At 40.1% G+C, this 25,625-nt stretch overlaps 2 protein-coding genes across 2 annotated transcripts; both read right to left on the bottom strand.

Annotated features, from left to right (window-relative positions):
• Positions 1-15,250: 15,250 nt before the first annotated feature.
• On the bottom strand, positions 15,251-19,095 carry LOC131433918 (uncharacterized). Its single transcript, XM_058600533.1, has 4 exons — positions 17,699-19,095; positions 17,403-17,627; positions 16,261-17,326; positions 15,251-15,469 (listed from the first exon to the last, which is right to left on the bottom strand). The coding sequence occupies exons 1-4, from the start codon at positions 19,093-19,095 to the stop codon at positions 15,251-15,253; spliced, it is 2,907 nt and encodes a 968-aa protein (XP_058456516.1).
• Positions 19,096-22,494: 3,399 nt separating this feature from the next.
• Positions 22,495-24,167, bottom strand: LOC131437904 (probable enoyl-CoA hydratase, mitochondrial). Its single transcript, XM_058607560.1, has 2 exons — positions 23,990-24,167; positions 22,495-23,457 (listed from the first exon to the last, which is right to left on the bottom strand). The coding sequence occupies exons 1-2, from the start codon at positions 24,066-24,068 to the stop codon at positions 22,667-22,669; spliced, it is 870 nt and encodes a 289-aa protein (XP_058463543.1). The 5' UTR covers positions 24,069-24,167; the 3' UTR covers positions 22,495-22,666.
• Between the last annotated feature and the right edge of the window lie 1,458 nt (positions 24,168-25,625).

Below are 25,625 nucleotides of genomic sequence, written 5' to 3'. Positions count from 1 at the left end.
TTATATTATATTATATCATGTTATATTGAATTGTATTATATTATATTCTATTATATTGTATTATGTTCATTGAACTATATCATATTATATTGTGTTATTGCATTAGGATGTGATATATTGTATTGTATTATATTATATTATTTTATATTATAATATATTTCGACAACGGGGAGGGGCAGGGAGTGCATCAGTGTATCTTACAAGTGAATGACTGGATGATCGAGTGGATCGCGAACCTGAGTCACGTGGGGGAAGCTTTATGTTTCTCCCTGAAGGTCTGAAATGAGTGAGACGCACCCTTCTAACAAACAAACCATCAGGCGGGTTTAAGCTGGTACAGCGAAATTCTTTATTATATGGCCGGATGTTCTTGCTGGAAGGCGCCGGGTCCTCAAAACCCATTTTGGCCTTCTTAACAGCAGTTATATGAAAGCTATCTGATAATCAAATTCGGATCTACTGTAAGTCTACCCGCATACACTGCTAATGCCTTGAACTGATGGTGGCTTCACACATACATACATACATCATAAGATTTCCATATAGAAAACTTGGAGCGAAATATCATAAATGTTTCTTATGGATTTCAATGGCTTTTTTGCATCCATGTAGGGGAGCGTTTTTTCCTTTCTCATATAGAAAGGTTATGCAATTACTATAAAAACTGACTTTTGAACGGATGCCCGGAAGGCCGATTGCCATATACCATTGGACTCAATTCGTCGAGATAACAATGTGTGTGTGTGTGTGTGTGTGTGTGTTTGTGTGTGTTTGTGTGTATGTGTTTGTGTGTGTGTGTGTGTTTTTTTTTACAAGGTGAAATACCTACTTATGTACTTTCCCAGTTCACGCGCGCAGTAGTTGTCAAGCTACCGCTATTGTGAACCAGCGAGTGGGACTCGCTGAACCTTACCCACTAAAACACCTTGGACATCTTGCCTTGATCCCCCCGGAACTAAGCTAAGCTCAATACTTCGGGGGAGGCTGTGCTCATGCACTTCTTCGTTTGGGAGAAAATGAGCTCCTGCTCTCTATATACATCTCGGCTGTGCTCATGCACTTCTTCGTTTGGGAGAAAATGAGCTCCTGAGTTTCTCTCTTTATCCCTCTCGATCCACCTTTGGCGCCTCGACAGTCCAATGCCGCTACGTCGCGCCGCACTACTCAACTGATCCCCGACGATGGATCTAGCCTACACCGACTGAGAGTTTCCCCTTTTACGCCACGCGGGACACCCGAAGGAGTGCCGAGGTCTGCTCTGCGATTCCGGTTGGAGCATGGCGTCCGGTTCGCTGATGCCCCGACGACTCGAATCGGTGTTGTGGCGTCTGCTCGACTAGTCCCCGGTGATGGATCTAGCCTACACCGACAGAAAGTTCCCCGACGATGGAAGTTCTCCCGAAACCGACGTTTTCGATACCCGTCTACGGCCCGACCGTAAGGATGCCTGGGTCGATCCAATGATGCCGATTGGAGGATGGCTTTCGGTTCACTGGTGCCCCGACTATCTTAACGGTGCTACGCCACGATCTACTCGTCTAATCCCCGATGAAAGATCTAGACTACACCGACGGAGAGTTCCCCGGCGAAAGAGGCTCTCCCGACACCGAGTCCCCTGTTGCACCACTCGGGACACACGAGAGAGTGCCGAGGTCGGTCCAGCGATTCCAGTTGGAGCATAGCTTCTGGTTGGCTGGCGCCCCGACGACACAAGTCGGTGTTGTGGTGGCTACTCGACTAGTCCCCGCCGAAGGATCTAGCCTACCGCGACAGAGAGTTCCCCGACGCTGGACCTAGGTCATTTGACGCTGCTCTTCTCGCCAACTCCTCTGCAGTGTGGACATAATCTGAACAACTGTCCAGTTCACCGCGTTCCATTTTCCTTCGTCACTGCACATCCTTTGAACGATGTTCTCCACACTGACATCGGCGCCAACGATGGCAGTCATTTCGCCTGTCCAGAAAACCGAGCCACATTCCACACGCTTCGTCCGTCTTCTTAGGGTGCCGAAAACAGTCCGGCATTTTTCGTCTTTGGACCTAGGTCATTTGACGCTGCTCTTCTCGCCAACTCCTCTGCAGTGTGGACATTTTTTTTTTTTTTTTTTTTTTTTTTTTTTTTTTTTAATAACTATTTATTGGAATATGAGTTAAAATTAAATTATTAAGATTTAAATTGGGTGTTCAGCCACAAGTGGTGACTTTTCAGCCCTGTTATATATACAGGGTGATTTTTTAAGAGCTTGAGAACTTTTTTAAACAATAAAACGCATAAAATTTGCAAAATCTCATCGGTTCTTTATTTTAAACGTTAGATTGGTACATGACATTTACTTTTTGAAGATAATTTCATTTAAATGTTGACCGCGGCTGCGTCTTAGGTGGTCCATTCGGAAAATCCGCTTTTTTATCGACAAATTTTGTTCAGCGATGAGGCTCATTTCTGGTTGAATGGCTACGTAAATAAGCAAAATTGCCGCATTTGGAGTGAAGAGCAACCAGAAGCCGTTCAAGAACTGCCCATTAGAGATGGTCGGGTATAGAAATTCTTATACCCGAACCCGACCCGTACCCGAGTGATCAGCAAAAAAATTTACCCGTACCCGACCCGTACCCGATTGAAAATTTAAAAAATTACCCGTACCCGACCCGTACCCGATCAATAATAAATAAAAATTACCCGTACCCGACCCGTACCCGAAAAAAAATAAAAAATTTTACCCGTACCCGATTAAAAATTACCTGTACCCGTACCCGACCCGAATGAGTAGTAAAAATTTTACCAAAATTCAGTATGGAAAAAAATGTGTTTTAGATATCGAGCCGTATCAGGCTCTAGTTGGTAAGAAAAATACATTAAAATGCTTGTTTACTTTTAAACATATAAATACACTGTGAAGCATGAATAATGTAATGTAACTTTGTTTTAAACATGCATAAAAAAACAAACGGTTCATCCGAATTCAAATTTTTTGTCGTGAATACGACTTACTTTACTATGGGACGCCTTTTCAAAATTAGCCATATGAAAGAATGGGCAGAAGTTAATCGTTAATATCTCGACTTGTATTAATGGCAGCAACATAATTCTTCCACTATTTCATTAAAAATATGATCAGGAATTTGGGATAATATTTTGAACAGTGTGAAATAACCACAAATAACTCAAAAACTAAGTTTTCTGAAAATTTCAAAACAACGCGGAGAACTCTTTACCTTTGCTTGGGTTTTTCGCGCAAGGACGACGATTTTGAGGTAGTCAGGCACACATCTTCAACTGAACGTTATAAAAGAGGAACCGTGGTCGAAAATCGATCATTTCTTCTTGAGCGTTGGAGGGAAGTAGACGTCGGGGCCAGAAGAACACGCATTCAAACAGCGACATTGGAGAGCGCAGCTTCTGCGTGGTTAAAAACCTCTAACGCTCAGCTCGTAGTTCTCGCCTTCCGATCGTCAAGGCGAGAAGACGCATTAAACCAGTTTCGCATCATTTGGCACTGCGAGCGGATGTGTCGGTTTGTACGCAAAGCTAGTTTCAATTCAAGCAAGAACGATTGCATCAGTGAAAATCCAAAATAATTTGATTTGCTTTGTGCACTTTTCGCTGTGCGGAAATCGTTCGAGATAAATGCTAAATATCGTAGACAATTCTACAATTTGGTCCTTCTAAAAGGCAGAAATGAATCCTGTACAGCATCCAGGGTTGTTACGAAAAATTTCAAAATTAAAACGCGCGAAATCCGCGCGAAGTCGAAAACAAAAACGCGCGAAATCCGCGCGAAGTTGAAAACTAAAACGCGCGATATTTCAGCGAAGCGTTTACACCACTATTTTTGTGCAGGTAATGCTTACCGCAGAACTAACAGTGAAAATTAAATTGCTTACAGTTTTGCGATTTTGAAAGAAGTTAAACAGATTTCAGCAAAGACAATTATTTGCTTCGACATCTTCTTGCTCGGTAAGCTTGTCCTTCTCGGAAAGAATAATTTTAAGTTCGACCACATCATGATGATCTGATTTATTCTTTCTAATGACAGTTTCAATACAATTTATCGCTTCCTGTTTAGCTTTCGTTTTCTAAGGCAGCGCCTTTTCCTGTTGTCGGATTTTACTCTGAATGTCTTTCTTTTCCTCCTCATATTTTATTCTTTTATTTGGAGCATGGAAACGCCCACCGGAGTTAGTTTCTGTCAAACTTGCTCTCCGGCAGGCGTAAAACCTCGTCATCTCTTACATCAATAGATTACAATCATCCAAATGATACATTTCTTAAAATCTAGTGCTTCTACAGCAACTAAATCTAATGAGACAATAACATGAGGAACGATTTCCTGATAACATTACGTGATAAATGGAAGTATGGCTTTGAAAATAGTAAAATCTATGTGCTCTTTGAAATTTAACTTGGAATTCAGAAGAACACCCAGGTCCTTAACAGACGATGCGCGTTCGAGGACAGTTTATGAAATATTATAGCCGAACTTGAATACAAACTTTTTGCGACTAAAAGAGATGACGCAGCATTTTGAGGTATTTGAAACCATTTTGCTGATTTTACACCAATTAGTTAAATTATCTAAAAGTTCTTGTACGTACTCTGAGTCAGCTACAGATTTGATCATATGAAATATTTGAAGGTCATCGACGAACGATAGTTTCATACACTTGATCGAAAAATTTAGATCGTTGAGATATAGTAAAATATAAACGGTCCAATGCGATTTCCTTGAGGAACTCCAGAGGTTACAGTAACTGGTGATGTTGTACAGTCTCTTATTTTCACTATCATTTCACGACCAGTTAGATATGATCGAAGCCAATTTAAATATGATCCATTTAATCCAAGTCTATTCAACTTGTAGTTTGTTATGTTATGATTGATTTTGTCGAACACAGCAGAGAAATCGGTGTTTATAAAATTACTTGTAGACGTGCTTGTAAAGAACATATGATTAAGGAAATTTAGGTTACTAAATTTGTGGAAGTTGAACGCTTTGGCATGAATCCATGCTGAGTCTCAGATATGCAACCAGAGCAACTATGTGTAATTAAATTCAGAATTATATTAATTTCAAACAACTTCGATACAGCGCAGAAAGCAGCAATTCCACGATGGTTAGATACTATACCCTTGTTACTTATTTTGTCGTGAATACGACTTACTTTACTACGGGGGGCCTTTTCTAAATTTACACTGAACAAGAATAGATAGAACTTAATCATGAATATCTCTTGTTGTACTAATCCCAACAACATTTTTTTCTTCATGCTATAGAAAATATCATATGATTAGCAAATTGTGATAAAATTTTCAGTAGCATTAAATAACCACAAATAACTCGAAATCATAGTTTTCTAAAATGTTTGGTATCAACGAGTATCAAAGTGAAAAACTCTTGAGGCTTGTTTGTTTTTCTCGTGTTCGGACGACGGTTTTGATGCAGTTCTCGTGGTACCTCTCAGTAAATTATATATTTAATTAGTAAAGAACTTTTTGATACTTTTTCCATAGAAATTCTTGCTCTGGAAATTAAGAACCTTCCATTTCAGATATCAAAAAGTGTGAAGAGACACCATGTCAACTTTTGTAAACCGGAACACATGGAATTTCTTCCATATTTCAGAAGAAAAAAAAATCCAGAACGCAAAGAGCAATTGAAAATGTTGGATGGTGGAACCAACAAACTTTTAGAACAATTTCTTATCACCACGGATGGAATCCTGTCGGGTCCAGCACTAGATGAACGTTTTAACTTTTTCTTCTCCGCTTCTTATCTTGTCCAACTTCGCTTCGTACGCCTGTCGTGCAAATTTTGCTTTAAGAATGAGATTTTCATCACAAACAAAATTTGTGATAATATTATCGAAAAATAGCATTCCATTAATAAAGTTATTTGCATTATTGAATGTGTTTTCACTGAGACGATATCTTCCATCAGACATCAATATCTTTGAGTGCGAAAAGCTTCTTTCGATTTCCGCTTTAGAATGGGACAACGCAAGTACATATATCGAAATGTTTTTGTAATTCCTGGTAACAGCCTAGCTTAAATAGCGATATGTACCACTCGAGATTGGAGAGTATAAAATCGAAGTTTTGTCCACTAAAGGAAATATTTTCTAGAGCCGCATCCTCGTAAAATTTGGTTTTATCAAATTCACAATTTCGGTCAGTTTGACCTGCTGGCTCGATTGCTGAAACGTTCCCCATCTTTAATTTTTTGGGGTTTCGAAAAACTCACAAGCTTCAAAAATATGTAAGAAACCGTTTATTCTCGAACAAATACCTCACAAGTCTGAAATAATGATACTTGCAATTCGCGCGAAATCCGCGCCATCGCATCAAAATCTGACCAAAAACCGCGCGAAATCCGCGAAAATCGCGAAACCCGCGAAAACCGCGAAATCCGCGCGACCGTAACAACCCTGAGCATCTTAATAGTTTCTTTCAATGCAATATGCAAATCCGAAATGAGATAATCGACGTCAAAAATCGTTTAAAATTTTAGTAGTGAAAAGGGGAAAAGTTTCGCAATTCACACAATCGATCAACTATCAATTCTAATTCGATAGTGTAAAGAAATCGTGTCAGTTTTATTCGTATTCATGACATCCATTTATGTCTCTGACATTACACACCCGTACTTTTTTTTTCATATTAAAGTACAATCCTTCCGGGTAATTGTGGAATATAATTTCATTCAAATGGCTGCCTCGGCTGGCCTTGCAGTACGCCATACGGTCGGTCCAGCTTTTTAATACATTTTCGATTGTATGCAGCTTTATTTCAGCTATGGATGCACGAATGTTATCCTTCAAGGCTTGAATTGTCTCTGGCTTGTCCACATAACACTTATCTTTGACAGCCGCTCAAAGATAATAGTCTAACGGTGTCAAATCACAGCTCCGAAACATCCGAATTTCGACTGATAATTCGATCTCCGAAGACTGTGCACAGATGATCGATCGTAGCGTTGGCTGTGTGGCACGGAGCGCCGTCTTGTTGGAATCAAAAGGTGTCCAAGTCTACCTCTTCAAGTAACGGGAAGAACCAATCGCTAATGATGACGCGGTACCGCTCGCCATTGACCGTGGCGGCGGCTCCTGCCTCATTTTCTAAGAAAAAAGGCCCAATGATGCCGCCAGACAAAAATCCGCACCAAACCGTCACTCTCTGAGATCGGCTTCTCCATGATGACGTGCGGGTTTTCCGTCCCCAGATGCGACAATTTTGCTTATTAACATACCCGCCGAGATGAAAGTGTGCCTCATCCGAGAAGATGATTTTTTTGCACACATTCCGCAACATTACCATGATTTTGAAAGTAAAACTGCACTATTTTCACGCGGTCCTCAAGCGTATACACAACCATTTTCGTTCAGCGGAAGGATACAACTAAGTTTCTGTCAAATCAGAAGTGACATTTAGGTTACCAATGTCGAAATAACCGCTAGTTCAAAAATAAATGTTAGATGGCGGACCCTGTAGATTTCCAATGTCTTTGGTACTTTATACTCATTTACAAATGTCAACAAAAGGGGGTAATATCAACTCAAATTTTTCGAGAAGCATATTTACCCAAAATGTCGTAATACCCGTTGTATTCAATTTTGGGTAGGTATGGTTTTTACGAAACAGTGCGACTTTTGATCCAATTCTTTAGAACCACAAGTAAGCGTGCTCGTTATCTTGACACACAAATAAAAATTCACATTCGAATCACTTGAAAAATCACGTAAAATAGTTCCAAATGTCAAATTGAATATTATACGTGACGAAAATGAATGTTATGCGAACATCCCCTAAAATGAATAGTGTGTTATCAGTTCGTTTACGTGAATTGACCAAAGAATCAAACAATGTACGTGTATTCCCGGTGTGAAAAATTCAATTTTGAACATGGTGAACAGTGAGTCCTTCAAGTGTAAGTAGTTTGAACATTCGTAGGAAATTTTTTTGGTTACAATTTTTTACTACAAAGCAAAATGAATTATGATTTTGATTTAAATTAATCTGTCAACTATGCCCGTTTTGTAAGCTTCACAAACCCACACCCACGATGTTATCGGTAGCTGGTGGTTTTTACAGCCATTGAACCGGTGGAACCCTCAACGAATGAACACGGTGAAAATTTGAGTATTTCGCAAGAAAAGATTTTCACCCTTACTTTTGCGACTCCACGTTGTCACGCATCGAGATTTTCACTTGTAGTCCAGTGAAAAGAAACGAAAATTAACTAGCAATATAGCCCAACTTGCTGTGCCATCAATCGGTGTCATTTCAAGTGAGGTGACACCACCCAGAAGTGCAGAATAAGAAGAACTTCTATGCAGATTTTCTGAAATAAATGTTCATGTTTTTATGGTAAGAATCCTAATGATTTTTATGAAAATTTTGAAAATCTCCAACCAATATTTAAAATAACAGTTTTCTGGTATCTGAATGAGATATGAGTACTACACTACATTTTATATACTGCCCATACTTGCATATCAGTCCCATATGGGAAATCGGCATGTTGAGAAAAAGACGATCAAAAGTTTATTTCCGATTTTTTTTATTTATTGTGCTCCCTAATGCTGGTCCCGGGTTGGCGGTTCAATGCATAGGACGCTGGTCTTACAAGCCAGCTGTCGTATGTTCGAACCCCGACCTGGAAGGATTCTTAGTGTCAGTAGGATTCATATCACTAGCCATGCAATGATTCTGTACACTAAGAATCGGCTGCGAAGTCTGTTGAAACAGAAAGGCCAAATTCCACGAAAGGAATGTAATGCCAAGACTTTGCTTTGCTCCCTAATGCTAAATCTTGGTGTTATTACATGAAATATCGGTAATACACCTTTGCTGTTCCAATATTGCAACAAATGAAATTATTGAAATTTTGCACTGAATGGGACTGATATGCGGGTACTTTAGCATATGGGACACAGAAATGAGTTGATATTTTTTTATATTTTACTGAACAAACCCTCAACTTTCATTGCAATTTCTGAGAGTTTATTGAGGAAAGGCTCCATTCCTCAAGCTAACTCAAAATTGGCGAAAATCGATATGAGACTGATATGCGAGTATGGGCAGTATATGAATCAAATAATGTTTACTGGATTGTGCATTAAACTGCTTTAAAATGGCAGTCCATTAAATCCTACGTGAAAAGTAGATTCCGACCGCAACACCATAGAGCTAAGGCAGTGTGTCTTATTAAATATGTTATAAACAAAGTAGGGCGGGAAATATTCACATAACTTTTCATGAAGAAAAAAATGTTTTTTTCTGGAAAAAGATGCCGTTTGACAGGTCTGGTCCTAGGCGGGAATGTCAAAACCCCTTGAATCAAATTGATTATTTTTCGGAAGAACTGTTTTGCAATGAAAAAATCTCGTCAACGTGTAAACATATTTATGTGAAGTACAAATGGTCGGGTAATCGATCCGAAAAAAAAATTTACCCGTACCCGACCCGTACCCGAGTGAGCGATAAATTTTTTTACCCGTACCCGACCCGTACCCGAGTGAGCAGTAAAATTTTTTACCCGTACCCGACCCGTACCCGATTGAAAATAAAATTTTTTACCCGTACCCGACCAAAAACCCGTCGGGTACGGGTACGGGTCGGGTTTCGGGTAAAATACCCGATACCCGACCATCTCTACTGCCCATGCATCCCGAAAAATGCACTGTTTGGTGTGGTTTGTACGCTGGTGGAATCATTGGACCGTATTTTTTCAAAGATGCTGTTGGACGCAACGTTACAGTGAATGGCGATCGCTATCGTTCGATGCTAACAAACTTTTTGTTGCCAAAAATGGAAGAACTGAACTTGGTTGACATGTGGTTTCAACAAGATGGCGCTACATGCCACACAGCTCGCGATCTCAAGAAATGGACCGGTAAGTTGGCCACCAAGATCATGCGATTTGACGCCTTTAGACTATTTTTTGTGGGGCTACGTCAAGTCTAAAGTCTACAGAAATAAGCCAGTAACTATTCCAGCTTTGGAAGACAACATTTCCGAAGAAATTCGGGCTATTCCGGCCGAAATGCTCGAAAAAGTTGCCCAAAATTGGACTTTCCGAATGGACCACCTAAGACGCAGCCGCGGTCAACATTTAAATGAAATTATCTTCAAAAAGTAAATGTCATGTACCAATCTAACGTTTAAAATAAAGAACCGATGAGATTTTGCAAATTTTATGCGTTTTATTGTTTAAAAAAGTTCTCAAGCTCTTAAAAAAATCACCCTTTATATGATTTGGTTATTACCATGAAGACATCATTTGCTTCCGCAATTCTGAGATTTTTGTGTAGGGAAAATTCTAAACCTACTTGTATTGTGTAATGGGGAAAAGGAACTTATATACTAACTTACTAACTAATACAGAGAGCGAATCGATTCAATTGAAGATTGCATCGATTTTTGTCGGAATTTGCTTATAATATTATGTGACATTACATCTAATGGTTCTATATTTGTGAGTCTGTGTAACTCATTTGTACTAAACCAGGGAGGACGCTTCAGAATCATTTTCAGAATTTTATTCTGAATCCTTTGAAGCGTTTTCTTCCTGGGGGAACAACAGCTTGACCAAATTGGTACCGCATAAAGCATGGCTGGTCTGAAAATTTGTTTATAAATTAACAATTTGTTTTTTAGACAGAGCTTAGAATTTCTGTTTATAAGAGGATATAAACATTTAATATATTTATTACACTTTGCCTGGATTCCTTCAATGTGATCCTTGAAAGTGAGTTTTTTGTCATACGTTAAACCTAAGTATTTAGCTTGATCAGACCATGTCAATTCCAAGCCATTCAATTTGAGAATGTGATTATTGTTTGGTTTTAGAAAAGAAGCTCTTGGCTTGTGAGGAAAGATAATTAATTGCGTTTTTGCTGCATTTGGTTTAATTTTCCATTTTGACAGATAATCACTGAAAATATTTAAACTTCTTTGTAGGCGACTGCTGATCACTCTTAGATTTCTACCTGTGGCTAACAGACTTGTGTCGTCACAGAATAGCGATTTCTGACAACCAACGGGTAGATTTGGAAGATCAGAAGTGAAAATATTATACAAGATTGGAGCTACACTCGAACCCTGCGGAACACCGGCTCGTACGGGTAGCAATTCAGATTTACAATTCTGATAGCTAACCTGAAGAGTACGATCAGTTAAATAATTTTGAATCATTTTGATCAAATAAATAGGAAACTGGAAATCAGACATTTTTGCTATTAAACCTTTGTGCCAAACACTGTCGAATGCTTTTTCTATGTCTAGAAAAGCAACTCCAGTGGATAACCCAGAAGATTTATTTGATTTTATCATGTTCGTTACTCTGACAAGTTGATGAGTAGTTGAATGTTCATGACGAAATCCAAACTGCTCTGGTAAAAAAATTGAATTCTCATTTATATGAGTCATCATTCTTAACAAGATAATTTTTTCAAAAAGTTTACTGATAGAAGAAAGTAAACTAATTGGGCGATAACTTGATGTTTCTGCTGGGTTTTTATCAGGTTTTAGGATAGGAATTACTTTAGCGTTTTTCCATCTTTTTGGGAAGTAAGCTAATGAAAAACACTTGTTGAAAATTTTAACCAGGAGTCTCAAGGCAACATCGGGAAGATTTTTAATAAGAATATTAAAAATTCCATCATTACCAGGAGCCTTCATGTTTTTGAGTTTCCTAATAATTGATTTAATTTCATCAAAATTCGTCTCAATAATGTCATCGTGTGATAACACTTGGGTTGAAATATGATCATACTTCAGTGAGACTTCATTTTCAATAGGACTCACAACGTTTAAATTAAAATTGTGGACACTCTCGAACTGCTGAGCAAGTTTTTGAGCTTTTTCACCATTTGTAAGAAGTATTTGATTTCCTTCCTTGAGAGCAGGAATTGGTTTCTGAGGTTTCTTAAGAACCTTAGAAAGTTTCCAGAAAGGTTTAGAATATGGTTTAATTTGTTCAACTTCTTTAGCGAAATTTTCATTTCGCAAAAGAGTAAATCTATGTTTAATTTCTTTTTGTAAATCCTTAACTATGTTTTTCATAGCAGGATCACGAGAACGTTGATATTGTCGTCGACGAACATTCTTCAACCGAATGAGCAGTTGAAGATTGTCATCGATGATAGGAGAATTTAATTTAGTTTGAGCTTTGGGAACTGAAAGATTTCTAGCTTCGATAATATAATGATTCAAATTATCAATTGCTGTGTCGATGTCCGCAGAATTTTCTAAAATAGTTTCATGATCCACATGATTTTCAATGTGAGATCTGTAATCCAACCAATTAGCTCTATGATAGTTGAAAATAGAACTAATTGGATTAATTATAGCTTCGTTGGAAAGTCTGAATGTTACAGGAAGATGATCTGAGTCAAAATCAGCATGAGTAATCGGTTCACTACAAATGTGACTTTGATCTGTTAGAACCAGATCAATTGTAGACGGGTTTTTCACGGAAGAGAAACAAGTAGGATTACTGGGATGAAGAACTGTAAAGTAACCAGCTGAGAGTTGATTATGAAGTATTTTACCATTACTGTTATTTTGCCTACAATTCCACTGGACATGCTTAGCATTTAAGTCCCCTATTACGAAAAATTTCGATCGATATCTTGTAAGTTTTTGCAAATCGCCTTTAAAGAAATTTAATTGTTCGCCGGTGCATTGGAATGGCAAATATGCTCCAGCGATGAAATAAATTCCATGAATGGTTTCAACTTCGATTCCCAAGCTTTCAATAACTTTAGTATTGAAAGAAGGTAAAATTCGATGTTTAATTTGCCGTTGGACAAAAATGGCAACTCCACCACCAATTCCAGTAAACCTGTCAAATCGATGAACCACATAATGTGGATTACTTTTCAATTTTACATTTGGTTTAAGAAAAGTTTCTGTCACAATGGCAATATGAATTTTGTGAACTTTGAGAAAATTATAAAATTCATCTTCACTCGATTTCAAAGATCGAGCATTCCAATTTAAAATATTCAAATAATTATTTAACATCACTGTTAAATTTTAAATTCATTATAATATTATTTGCAAATTTCCATCCGATTTGAAATGCTTCAAAAAGTGATGAAGTCGAATTCATTTGGATGATCATTTGAAAAAGTTGATCTTGTAGGTAGATCATTTTATTTTCAGTTATATCGCCTAAATCGACTTCATTTAAAGAAGCGAATGGCATTGAAGGAATATTTGTAGGTAGACTGCCATTAGAAGAAGATGATTTGGCCGGTCTACCTATTAATAAATTGTTTTCGTTAGAAGAAGAACTGCAAGGCACTCCTGTGTTTTGATTATTTACATTAGAAGAAATAGGAGATAGATTTCTACCTAATATACCAGCATAACTGACATTAGAAGAAGATGATGACGAGGTCGATCTACCTGTCAATAAATTGTTTTCGTTAGAAGACGAATTGGCAGGTGCCTTAGAAGAATTTTCAGGTATATTCTGTAAATTTAAGGTCGTTGATTTGACTTGTTGTCTAAGCGAACGAGCGTTTAAAATTTTTTCCCTGACAGGACATTTCAAATAATTGGATTTATGATTTCCATTGCAATTTGAACATGAAAATTTATCAGTGGTTTCATTCATTGGACAAACGTCTTTCGAATGCGATTTACCACAATTCAAACACCGTATATCCATATGACAATTTTTGGTTCCATGACCGAAGCCTTGGCAACGACGACATTGCGTTAAGTTAGCAATACGATTATGCCGTTTATAATGTTCCCAATGAATTTTAATGTGGGAAATGAAACGTACTTTTTCTAAAGTTTTCAAATTGTTTACATCACTTCGATTGAAGTGTATTAGGTAAAGTTCATGGGAAATTCCAGAGCGTGGTTTAGAAGTACCATTCGCTCTTTTTTTCATAAGTATTACTTGGGAAGGGGCAAAACCAAGCAATTCTTTTAGTTCATTTTTAATTTCATCAATACTTTGATCATTTGATAATCCTTTCAAGACAGCCTTGAAGGGTCTGTCTGATTTTATATCATATGAATAAAATTTATGAAGTTTTTCGGACAAATATCGAATAAGACGTTCGTAATCTTCCAATCCATCCACCAAGACTCGACATTCTCCTCTTCGTCCGATTTGAAATGAGACTTTTACTTCCGGGAGAAAAGTAGAAAGCTCAGTACGGAATGCTTTGAAGTCGGAAATCATCACCGTCACTGGTGGCATAGATTGATGTTTCTTCCCAGAACGACAAGCGTCCATTTTGGGAATTTTTGAAGAATTTTCTTCTATGTCGCTACAATCGGATTCAGGAAGAATCTCGTAAATATTGTTAGACGGCATAGGATCAACGGAAGGGAAATCCGTCCGTTGTCTTTTATTTTTACATTCAGATTCTATAAGATCGTGAATGTTATTAGAAAAATGTTGAATAACGGATTGTGATTTATTCCGTATTGAATTATTTTTAGCCTTAGGCTTGTTGCCTTTCCGGTTGGACGCAGGCATTTTTGAAATTAATGAAATTTTAAATTAAATTAACTAGGCTAAATTAGTCTTCGATTAGACTCCTAGCTAGCCTTAAAAAAGGCTGATTAATTTCTTAGTCACTCTAATATCACTCTTTGTATCACTTAGTCACTCTAATATCACTCTTTGTATCACTTAGTCACTTAGTTAGTGATTCAGGTAGCCTTGAAAAAGACTGAAGCCTTGAATCAATGAAACTCTAGGTAGCCAGAAAAAAATTCCAGGAGCCAAGAGCTATACGCGTGCGGTGCGAACGACTGTTCAACACCGACTGATGCAGTGTGGACATAATCTGAACAACTGTCCAGTTCACCGCGTTCCATTTTCCTTCGTCACTGCACATCCTTTGAACGAGATTCTCCACACTGACATCGGCGCCAACGATGGCAGTCATTTCGCTACGCGGTTGGATAAACCGTGGGCAGCTGAATATTACGTGCTCCGGCGTTTCTTCTGTTTCCTGGCACTCAACACACAACGGCGACCTTGCGTGGCCAAATCTGTGCAAATATTGCTTAAAACAGCCATGTCCAGACAGGAATTGCGTCAGTTGAAAGTTTACCTCGCCGTGCACTCGAGTTGTCCAAACCGACAGGTTAGGAATTAATCGATGCGTCCACCTTCCCTTCTCCGCGTTGTCCCACTGCTGTTGCCATTTAGTGAGCGTATTGGCTCTCTCTCTGCTCCGGGCTCGTCCTGTGCCTTGATCCCTGTAGCATAGGCTATCCTCTTCCAGTAGCAGACAGATGGGGATCATTCCGGCTATCACGTGCACAGCGTCTGACGATATTGTTCGGTACGAACTTGTCACGCGCATTGCCATCAGTCTGAAAGTGCGGTTCAACTGGGCTCGGTTCCTTGCTGTTGTCAATGCCATCGACCACGCTGGAGCTGCGTATCGTACGATCGATGATGACACGCTCGCCAGTAACCTCCTCTTGCTACTGACAATCGCGGAATTATTGGGCATAATCCGAGATAACGCCAATATCACCTTCATTGCCTTCTTGCATATGTAGTCAACGTGACTATTAAAGTTCAGTCGATCGTCCAGTATAGCGCCCAGATGCTTGACCTCACGCTTCGAATTGATGATGCACTCACCGACCGAGATGCTCGCATGTTGCACCGCCTTTCGGTTGCTGATGATGACCATTTCAGTCTTTTCATGTGCCAGCACAAGCTTCTTTTCCCGCATCCAATTCTCAACGACGTCTACTGCCTCCATGGCGAGAACCTCCACCTCTTCTCGAGACTCGCCGATTACTAGGAGCGCCACATCATCCGCAAAGCCGACAATCCTAACTCCCCTGGGCAGATTTAGCTTCAGCACTCCGTCGTACATAATGTTCCACAACGTGGGACCCAGGATGGATCCCTGTGGAACGCCAGCCGTGACAGACATATTTACGTATCCGGCGTCTGTCTCGTATATCAGCGTCCGGTTCTGAAAATAACTTTTCAGAATCTGACATAGGTACTCTGGTATCCTCAACCTGTGCAGAGAGTCGGCTATTTCTACCCAGCTGGCACTGTTGAAAGCGTTTTTCACGTCCAATGTGACCACCGCACAGTAGCGGTTTCCCCTTTTCTGCTGCTTCTGGGCCTTTTCCATGGTTTCCATGACCACTCGTATGGCTTCTACAGTGGACCTGCCTTTCCGGAATCCGAACTGCATGTTCGACAGACCGTTCTCGCTCTCAGTGTACTTCGTGAGCCTGTTAAGGATCACTCTCTCCAGCAGTTTTCCGACTGTGTCCAACAAGCATATAGACCTATATGCTGACGGATCGCCGGGTGGTTTGCCTGGCTTTGGTAGCAGCACCAGCTTCTGCCGCTTCCAGATGTCAGGGAAACTACCATCCTCCATGCATTTTTGGAATGTAGTCCTGAACATGTCTGGATTCTCCAGAATCGCAGCTTTAAGGGCCACATTTGGAACCCCGTCCGGGCCTGGAGCCTTCTTCACCGGTAAGGCTTTCGCTACAGCAAGCAGCTCCTCGTTTGATACTCGGATTTCGTCGCCGCGGACATCCTGTACGTCGTACAGTACTGGCGGCCATATCGTAGGCTCATGCTTCGGGAACAGGGTCTCGATTATAGTTTTCATCCTTTCCGGGCACCTATCCGGTGGAACTGCTGGACCTTTCATCTTTGCCATGGCCATCTTATAGGCATTACCCCACGGATTCTCGTTGGCGTTGTTGTTCAGCTCTTCTAAACACTCTTTCTTGCTGAGCCTGATTGCCTTGTTGAGTGCGGCTCTTGCTATTCTATAGGGCAACCTTCTTTCCTCCCTTTCGCCGCTGTTTCTAGCTCTCTGCATCCTTCTCCTGGCATGTAGACAACGTGCCCGCAGGTCAGCGATCGTCGAATTCCACCAGTACGCCGGACGTCGCTCATTTCTGGGTTTTCCCATTCTAGGCATGGTTGCATCACACGCACGTGATAGTGTTGCAGTCAGCTCTTCCGCGCTGAGGTTTATTGTGTTGCGCTCGAGCCTCAGTGCTTCCACAAATACGTCCTTGTTAAAGTTCGCTGTTTTCCACTTTCGCTCACCAAACTGCGTTCTGCTTGATTCCACCTGCGAGTCGCGTCCAACACAATACCGGATCGCTTGGTGATCGCTGTGGGTGTATTCTTCGCACACTGTCCAGTCCATGCTCCTTATCATTCCCGGGCTGCAGAAAGTGACATCTATGATGGACTCTCGACCATCCTTACGGTAGGTGGTAGTGGTACCGTCGTTGGCAAGATCTACGTTCAGCTTAGCTAGGGCCTCCAGAAGACTGCTTCCCCTTGAGTTCGTGAGGCGAAGAACCAGCTACTACTACTGGTCTTCGGTCGGTTAGCTCTTCCGTTAGTTTGTCCAACATCCGGTTGAACTGTTCGATCGTCCATCGTGGAGGTGCATAACAACTACAGATGAAGACTCCGTTGATTTTGGCTATAACAAACCCTTCATCTGCGCAGTGCACCACTTCTTGAATGGGGTATTTTCCCACTGCCCATATCGCTGCTGTTTTGGCTCCGTCTGATGTCCAGTTTCCATCTCCGGGTGGAATTTGGTATGGCTCCGAAATGATCGCAACATCGCATCTATGTTCCGCAACAGATTTCCGCAGAAGATGTTGTGCCGTATCACAGTGGTTGAGGTTGATTTGCACTACCTCCACTGGGACTTCGTTGCACTCGCTCGTTTGAAGGCCGGGCATCTGCTACCGCCTGTAGGATGTTTGTTATCCCCCGTGGCAGCGCAAATTAGGCATTTCGGAGGCTTCGTGCAATCCTTTGCCTTGTGACCTTCCTCGCCACACCTTCTGCATAGTTTACTCCTATCCGGCCCTTGACAGTTCCGTGCGAAGTGACCAAAACCCAGACTCTTAAAGCACACGTCCGGTAGCTGGGAAACGCTCAGTGGACACACAGACCAACCCACACATATTTTCTCCACTTTCAACGCTTTATTAGCTGCATCTACTGGCAGCTTAATTGAGGCTACCTTGGTGCCGTCAGGTCCATTCCTGATACGGATGGTCATCTGGACCTCTCCTAGCTCGCATTGCTCCTTCAGGGCTAATTTTACCTCCTCCTCCGTAGTAATCTCGTCCAGATCTTTACACCGGAGAGTCACTTCCGGGCACAAGGCTCTTACTTCCACCTTGTTTCCGAGGGCTTTCTCGGTAAGCTCCTTGTACGAGATGCTGCCTGCTTTGAGGTTTCTTTTCAGCTCGAGAAGCATCTCACCATTACGAGTGCGCCTGACCTTTTGCACGTCTTCCCCTAGCTCCTTAAGATCTGGGTTCATCCGCATAGCGCGTAGGACTTCGGCGTACGAGTCGTCGCTCGCTTTGACGATGAGAGCCTCGCTCTTATTCCTCGTCCTGACGACCTTACGTTTTTTGGGCGGGTTTTTTTTGCTCGCTTTCTCCTTTTTTTTGCCGACGACCTCCCATTCAGTGCGGCTGTTTACCGCGTCGGTTGCTTCTGGTGGTAGTTTAGCTCCAGTGACACGGGCATCCTTGTGTCTCTTGGGACCACCTGGTCTAACATCTCCAGGCGATGCCCTTGGCCTCTTTGGTGTGAAGAAGGGCGTGGACTGCACCCCAGGGGGGACCCTACTCGCTGTGTTGACCTCCCTCGTAGCTGTGTCGGCTTCTACCCTTTGCATTTGCGCTGCGCGACGTGCCTCTAAAGCAGTTTTCGCCGCTAACAACTCCTTCTCCCCAGCTTCTGCTCTCTGCACTACGTTTTTCCATTCCTTTACAGCAGAACCAAGAGCGCCTTGGAGCTTAATCACCAACGCCTTGATGTCTTTGTGCACGTTACTTCTCTTATCCACATACTCGTGCAGCTCGTCCACCAACTTTTTCGCTGCCTCTACCCTCGGTGGTTGTGGTGGTTTCGTCCACGCGCTATACTGCTGCTGACCCTGCTGCTGAGCTTGCTGCTCGTTCGTGTGCTGCTTTTGCACCTGCTGGGTTTGCGGCGGCGGTGTCCTCACCAAGCCACTCTTGACAAACGGATTTGTCACTTCTTTCTCAACTTCGATTTCGATTACTTCCATTCTTCAGGGTCCCCACTCCGGGCCGCTATCTCCACTCGTTGTACTAGTCGCTTATGATCCCTAGGTTATCTTTGCGAGCAGGGAGGCCTAGCGAGGGTTGAACACGTACCTTCATAGGGTTCGTGTCCAGAGCCGGATCAGCGTAAGCCAGGAGTGCTCTCAACTGGGCCTACTACCCACCTTAATTGGTGCGAGTATTGAACGTACCCGGAGGCCTGCCAAGGTTTTAACGGGACGGAGGCAGACGTACTGTTGGCCCGCTCGCCGTTTCAAGTCGGTATCACCCTTCCTTACTCAGGGAACAGAACAGCACGAATGTCAGCCCATCATCGTCATCCGATCCGTTATCCGCATCATGTCCGTTGTTGTTCGCCGTGGCCAGTATATAATAATCAGGGTCTTACTGGTATCGAACCTGATGTGCCGGTTGGCACTCCTGCTGGGCTTGTGTGCTTTGAGCGGTACACAGTCGCTTTGCTAGGGCCTACTTGCGGACACATGCAGCTTTTTATAGAAGTTCAACAGAGCCCACTGCCGAACCCCACCACATCCTAGGCAGGCCCCCTAACTCGCAGTGACCATGGGGAGGGGTCGTTAAGCCCTTGGACTAGTCCCTGCTGCCCCCTATGTGTTTGTGTGTATGTGTGTATGTGTGTGTGTGTGCGGTGTGTGTGTGTGTGTGTGCAGTGTGTGTGTATGTGTGTGTATTTCACAAACTCAGATTCAAATGAAAGGTCTTATGATTGGTGATATGCACCAAAAAATGACAAAATTGTCACTCACTTTTCTTAGAGATTTCAATCCAACGAAAAGTCTTATGATCCCATTAATTATTTATAATTATTGCTGTTGAATTTTATCTTTATTCGACTTCCAGTTCCGGAATTACAAGGTAATATGTGCAAATCTCTGAGAAAGTTCACACTCAATTTTCCAGGAAAGTTCTTAATCGGTTTTTAAATAAGTAGTTAATTTAATTAATTAATAATTCAAATTGAATAAAAGTTCTTGAAATTCTTTAAAAAGTCCCCGAAAAGTTGATCCAGAACCACCTTCCGGTTCCGGTATTACAGCGCGATCAGTGGAAAATTTTCGTTTTTCATGAGTATTTTCTCACAAGCGATAGCGAAACGAGGTACAAATTTTCATAAAACTTACTGATAAATTTTTCTAGTTGGTAGACCTTGTTAGTTAGTGGATATATAAATTTACTTTGGGACTACTAGTTTCCGGTTACCGTTTCTGAAAGCTCCAAAAACGGAACTTGCTTCTTTTTATCAGCAACGGTTAAACCAATTCAAATTGAAGCTCTCATTGTCTTAAAAGATACTGTGCATTTTCATCCAAATCCGACTTCCGGTTCCGAAATTATAGAGCAATGAGTGTCAAAACTTTCAAACTGTCATACAAAATGATGCAAATCGGCACGTGCTGGTATGGAAGAAGAAAACTTCACCGCCTAGCATACAGAGTGCTTTGCTCAATTTTGTATAGCGTGCAGAATTGCCACATTTAAATCTATATAACTTGACATAACTGTTTACGAATTGAAACGGTTATGGTATTTTATACCCAAAGAAAGCTTTAGATTTTATTCAAGTTTGAACAAAAACTCTTGACGAGATCATCTAGTGATGTTTATGACATCGATTTCACCACTAGGTGGATTAAATTTATGAAATGTTCGTCTTCTGAAGCAAACCAATCAGACACCCAGTTTTCGACTTCTTCGTAGGAATCGAAGTGCTGCTTCAAAAATGTTTAGCAGATGATTAAGGCTTGTTCACACCAAATGTTAATTATCGACACATTTTTATTTGACGTTCGCTTCATACCGGGGTATTTGGCATAATTTCTTAAATTTTTTGTATGTAGCTCATTTTAAAAAAATAAATAGAACGTTTATCTCTGTTCGGTAGTTTGGCTCTGACGGTAAGATGTAAATAGGTGAACTCGCTTTGAATTTTCGCGTTGCTATAACAGCAGTATTGCATAATTTTCGAACTATTTTTTCTGAGGTATTGCTTCTTAAAGCCGAAGCAAAGATATTTTATTCAAATTTATCACAATTCGTTAATTAAACGTCGAGTAATCGGTAATATAACACGATGCAATAGCCCTTTAAGAAACAAAGAGAAACGGGGTTTCTAGGGCTGTGAACCATTTCGCGATTAATTTTAACTTTTGGTTGAAATCTGACACTCGAGCGTTTAATTTGATGTTGTCAAAAATAACTTTTTGACAGATCGATGATTTTCCGACACTGAAAATTTCATTGAAAATTCTAATATTAATTCTTTAGTTGAAATTATTTACGTTGGGAATAAATCTAAATAACTAAGCAGTTAAATTCAACTAAAACTGCGGCCCATTTCAAAGTTTGACGGATGGAAAGTTATTTGGGTTTATTTGCACTGGAAATAATTTTGACTAAAGAATTAATATTATAATTTTCATTGCAAGATTTTTTTCAGTGTCGGAAAATAACCATCGATCTGTCAAAAATAACCATGCTTTCGAGCAGGGTTATTTTTGACAACATCAAAATAACAACTCGAGTGTCAGATTTCTACCGAAAGTTAAAATTAATTACGAAATGGTTCACAGCCTAAGTAGAAACTTCTCAATAGCGGCCCTTACACGAGTCATTAAAAATGTAATTACTAAAAAATAATATCATTTTATTGAACGTGTATAGTGCAGTAATGACGAGTTTTCTATGCAAAATTGAAATATCATTACTTGGTCATCATTAAAAATGACAAATATAATTTTCGTGTAAGGATCGCTTATCAAATTTGAAATATATCATTACTTAGTCATCATTAAAAATGACAAAAATAATTCTCGTGTAATGGCCGCTAATAGCGGCCCTTACACGATCATTAAAAGTGTCATTACTAAGTAATGACACTTCTGCTCAAACGTACGTCATTACTGCATTACTGTACATCATTACTTTTTAGCATTACGCGTTCATTATTAATGATGAGTATTTGTAACTACTTCAGCAATAGCAATATTTTTATTTTCGTTTAGCTGAAAATAAATTTGATTTGCCATTGAAACGTTAAGGTTAATGAAATATTAACAATTTTAATCTACACATCTACATCTGTCATTTTTTCGCGTATAGTTCTAAAGATATTCAGCACTTCCACAAAAAAATAAGAAGAAGAAATAATGTTGGTAATGATGGAAAATCCGGAATTCCATCATTTTTCATGTCATTACTGAACTCGTAGACCTTACACGATCATTAGCAGTGTCATTACTTTTTAGTAATGACACTTTTAATGATCGTGTAAGGGCCGCTAATGACTACGCATAACATCACTTTATAACCAAGTAAATCAGAATATAATTCATGGAGATTATGAGAAGTGCATTAAAAAAAGCTTTCATCAGTTAGCAAGATCACTTTTGCTTTAATTGTCTTCGACATTCGTTGTATTACAAAAATGCTATGCATTATCTTGATTTATGACTAATAAATGCATATAGTGGTGATCACTTATTTAGGCAGGCTCATACGAAAAATTCCTGAGTATCGCATTTCGTAGATTGTTCTTTATTCGCTGGTAAACTGTGGTGCACGCTTTTCAACGAAAGCAGTCATGCCTTCAAGGCGATCCTTGGTTGAAAAAGTTGCGTGAAAGTGACGTCTTTCGAATTTCAATCCTTCATTTAGTGTGGTTTCATAAGCTGTATTTACTGCTTCCTTGCATAGTTGTACTATCAATGGTGAAAAAGTAGAAATTTTTTCACCCAGTTTGATTGCCTCATCAACAACTTTGTCAGTAGGGAAAACTTTACTAACTAGTCCAGCACGTTCGGCTTCTTCAGCGCTTATCATATTACCAGTGAGACACATTTCCATGGCCTTGGATTTACCCATTACACGTGTGGTGCGCTGAGAACCACCAGCACCGGGGATCGTTCCAAGAGCTATTTCCGGTTGCCCAAACTTAGCCTTGTCACCCGCATAAATGATGTCGCACATCATTGCAAATTCGCAGCCTCCACCCAAAGCGTAACCGTTCACAGCTGCAATGACAGGCTTTTGAGCTTTTGCAACACGGGTCCAATTGTTCAGAAAATTTCCGGTGATGCACTTGGCATATGTGTTATTCTGCATCTCCTTTATGTCAGCTCCAGCCGCAAACGCCTTCTCGCTGCCAGTAATCACGATTGCTCCAATGGAAGCATCAGCTTCGAACTTGTCTAGTGCTTGACTTACTTCGTCCATTAATCCGTTGCAAAGCGCATTTAACGCCTTTGGGCGATTCAATGTAATCAGAGCAACATTCTTCTTCTCCCCTACTAACTCTGTTTTAATGAATTCCAGTGTCTTTGGAGAAGCTGTGAAAATAGTAAATGGAAAATGTATTTTCTTCAAATTGTATTTGTCGTGCATTTTACTCATATAAGTACAGTGTAAGATTTTTCAGTTACATAATATTGTAATCAACGTTATCAATAATCGGTTTTTGCTATTGTCGTTGTTTTCTAAAATCTGAAATTCAAATCAAATCTTATTTCATTTTCAACGATGCTCTGGTCGCATTTTCGCGACTTTTGTTCCAAATCTTTTGAACGGTATTGTATGTGACATTTTTCAGATCGGCTACAAAATTATCAATCAGACATAACAGAATGACCTTGAATTTCTGGTTCCATATTACGCAATCAAAAATGAAAAATATAATAGATACTTCTACAAACAACAATGAGTACATGTTATCTAAGTTTCTTTGAAGATGAAAGCATGTACTAAACATAATGAGCAGGCGCAGAACTATGTAATCAAATAAGGCTTACATCATGTTACCACCTTGGTAACCATGCCAATAAAAAGGATATCTACGGGTCTTGAGTATACAGCACCACTTACCGCAACAATAGAATCGCACGTTGTTGATATTTGCAGCTTTCACCAAACCGCTAGCGAACAGTTTTCCAATATTGGCCATTTTAATCTCTGCCGTGATATCAAACTTGTTCTTGGAGTAGAGCTTGTTCCAAAGAGCACACCCAACACACTGTACTATTGCTAGCTTTATTTGACTGAGCGTTACGAGACTCGACAGACGTAGTCCAGACGAGCACACACATTCTCAGAACCGGCATTTTCGTGCGGTATATAGGCGTGTTTGTTTTTTACGTATACTTTTTGCCAACGAGGATGCATGCAACAATTCATTGGTTGCTCGTTGCATATACGTATAATTTTTGAAATATTTTATTAGTGCCTTCCGTGTCATTCCTATTCACGGTTAGATTTGATTTTATAATTTATTTTGGGTTGGCTTACAGAAATTATATTCAGTTTATCTGATGCGTTTCTTTAGTATTAGGCTGATTGGGCTCAGTGTCAATGGCTGTCTAAATTTGTAAGACTCAGTAGAATCTGTTCATAAAATATTTCGGCTAACTGAGACAAATACTATTTGTGCTACTGGGACAAAGACAGATGAATGAAACAACAGAAATTTACTTGAGTCCGCAACATTCTCCTGTCCGGCAAAATGGCCAAAAAAACAACTTCGTATGTGCATTTGTGCAGAGCTCGGAACATGTTCAGATTTTGCACGGCCGGTGCGTGGATCAATTTTCAGTCTTGCCACTGTGTCTTCATTCCGCATGAGAGCACTGCACACGCAGTCAGCAGTCTAATTTTCTATCTACTTCCGCAGGATACTGAGTTATACGTCAGATTTTCATGATGACTTTTTCACTGATTAGGTATTTGAAATGTTTAAATGATCTATTTATTCAGATATTAAACAATTTAAATATTCAATGAAGTGCTTATTCCGTTCTATAAATATAAAAAAACCTTAATGTAATCCATAACACTGTGATTCAGGGCCGCTTTTACAGAGGGGTAGCGGGGGCACGGTACATCTAAAGCATAATTCATCGACAAAGGAAATCTTCCTGCAATTAAAATATTACCTATATTTGCTCAGTGTCTCTTCATGCTAATCATCCTTGCTCCGGAATGCAACAGATTCTTTTACTATTGGCATAGAACTAAAAGCACAGAGAACAGACATACAAGCTAGTACAACCTTTTCAAAAAAGCTATGTAAAGCATACAAGTGAAAATCCGTTAAAGATCACCGTTGTGTACGACTTTGCCTGCATTAATAACCATTGTACGGAAGCTCAAACGCAAGATCCCATAAACGGAGCGCCTCTACAGGAGGATTGCTACTTGGTGATTGCTTTTTTAAAACAACCGTTAAATTTCTTATATACATTGAAATCTCTACTTGGCTCTCTGTTCTCTGTGATTGTAGTTTTCATGTTTCATTGACAAAACTGCCTGATATCGCTGACGTTGACAAAGTCTGCGCTTCATTTGATATTGTTGTTTGTATCTGAATTAAAAGTTTTTTTTAAATGATTTTATGTTTTGAACTATTAATTTAGTGAATTCTAAATCAAAGATGACAAACTCCCATCCAGAACCATTATTGTTATCTTTTATTTGCATTTCGTTACATTTACTTCAGTGTAAAATT

The sequence above is a fragment of the Malaya genurostris genome, chromosome 3, assembly GCF_030247185.1.
Source record: "Malaya genurostris strain Urasoe2022 chromosome 3, Malgen_1.1, whole genome shotgun sequence".
Taxonomy (NCBI): Eukaryota; Metazoa; Arthropoda; class Insecta; order Diptera; family Culicidae; genus Malaya; species Malaya genurostris.
This window is presented reverse-complemented; position numbering and strand designations above follow the sequence as displayed.

Excerpts from the sequence above, each read along its gene's own strand:
- LOC131433918 (XM_058600533.1), bottom strand. The coding sequence starts at position 19,095 with ATGGAAGTAATCGAAATCGAAGTTGAGAAAGAAGTGACAAATCCGTTT. Across the intron at positions 17,327-17,402 it reads ATCGAACAGTTCAACCGGAT|GGGAAGCAGTCTTCTGGAGG; the intron begins GTTGGACAAACT and ends CACGAACTCAAG. Across the intron at positions 15,470-16,260 it reads TCGGAAAACTGCTGGAGAGA|CAAGAGGAGGTTACTGGCGA; the intron begins GTGATCCTTAAC and ends GATTGTCAGTAG.
- LOC131437904 (XM_058607560.1), bottom strand. The coding sequence starts at position 24,068 with ATGGCCAATATTGGAAAACTGTTCGCTAGCGGTTTGGTGAAAGCTGCA. Across the intron at positions 23,458-23,989 it reads CGTGCGATTCTATTGTTGCG|CTTCTCCAAAGACACTGGAA; the intron begins GTAAGTGGTGCT and ends CTATTTTCACAG.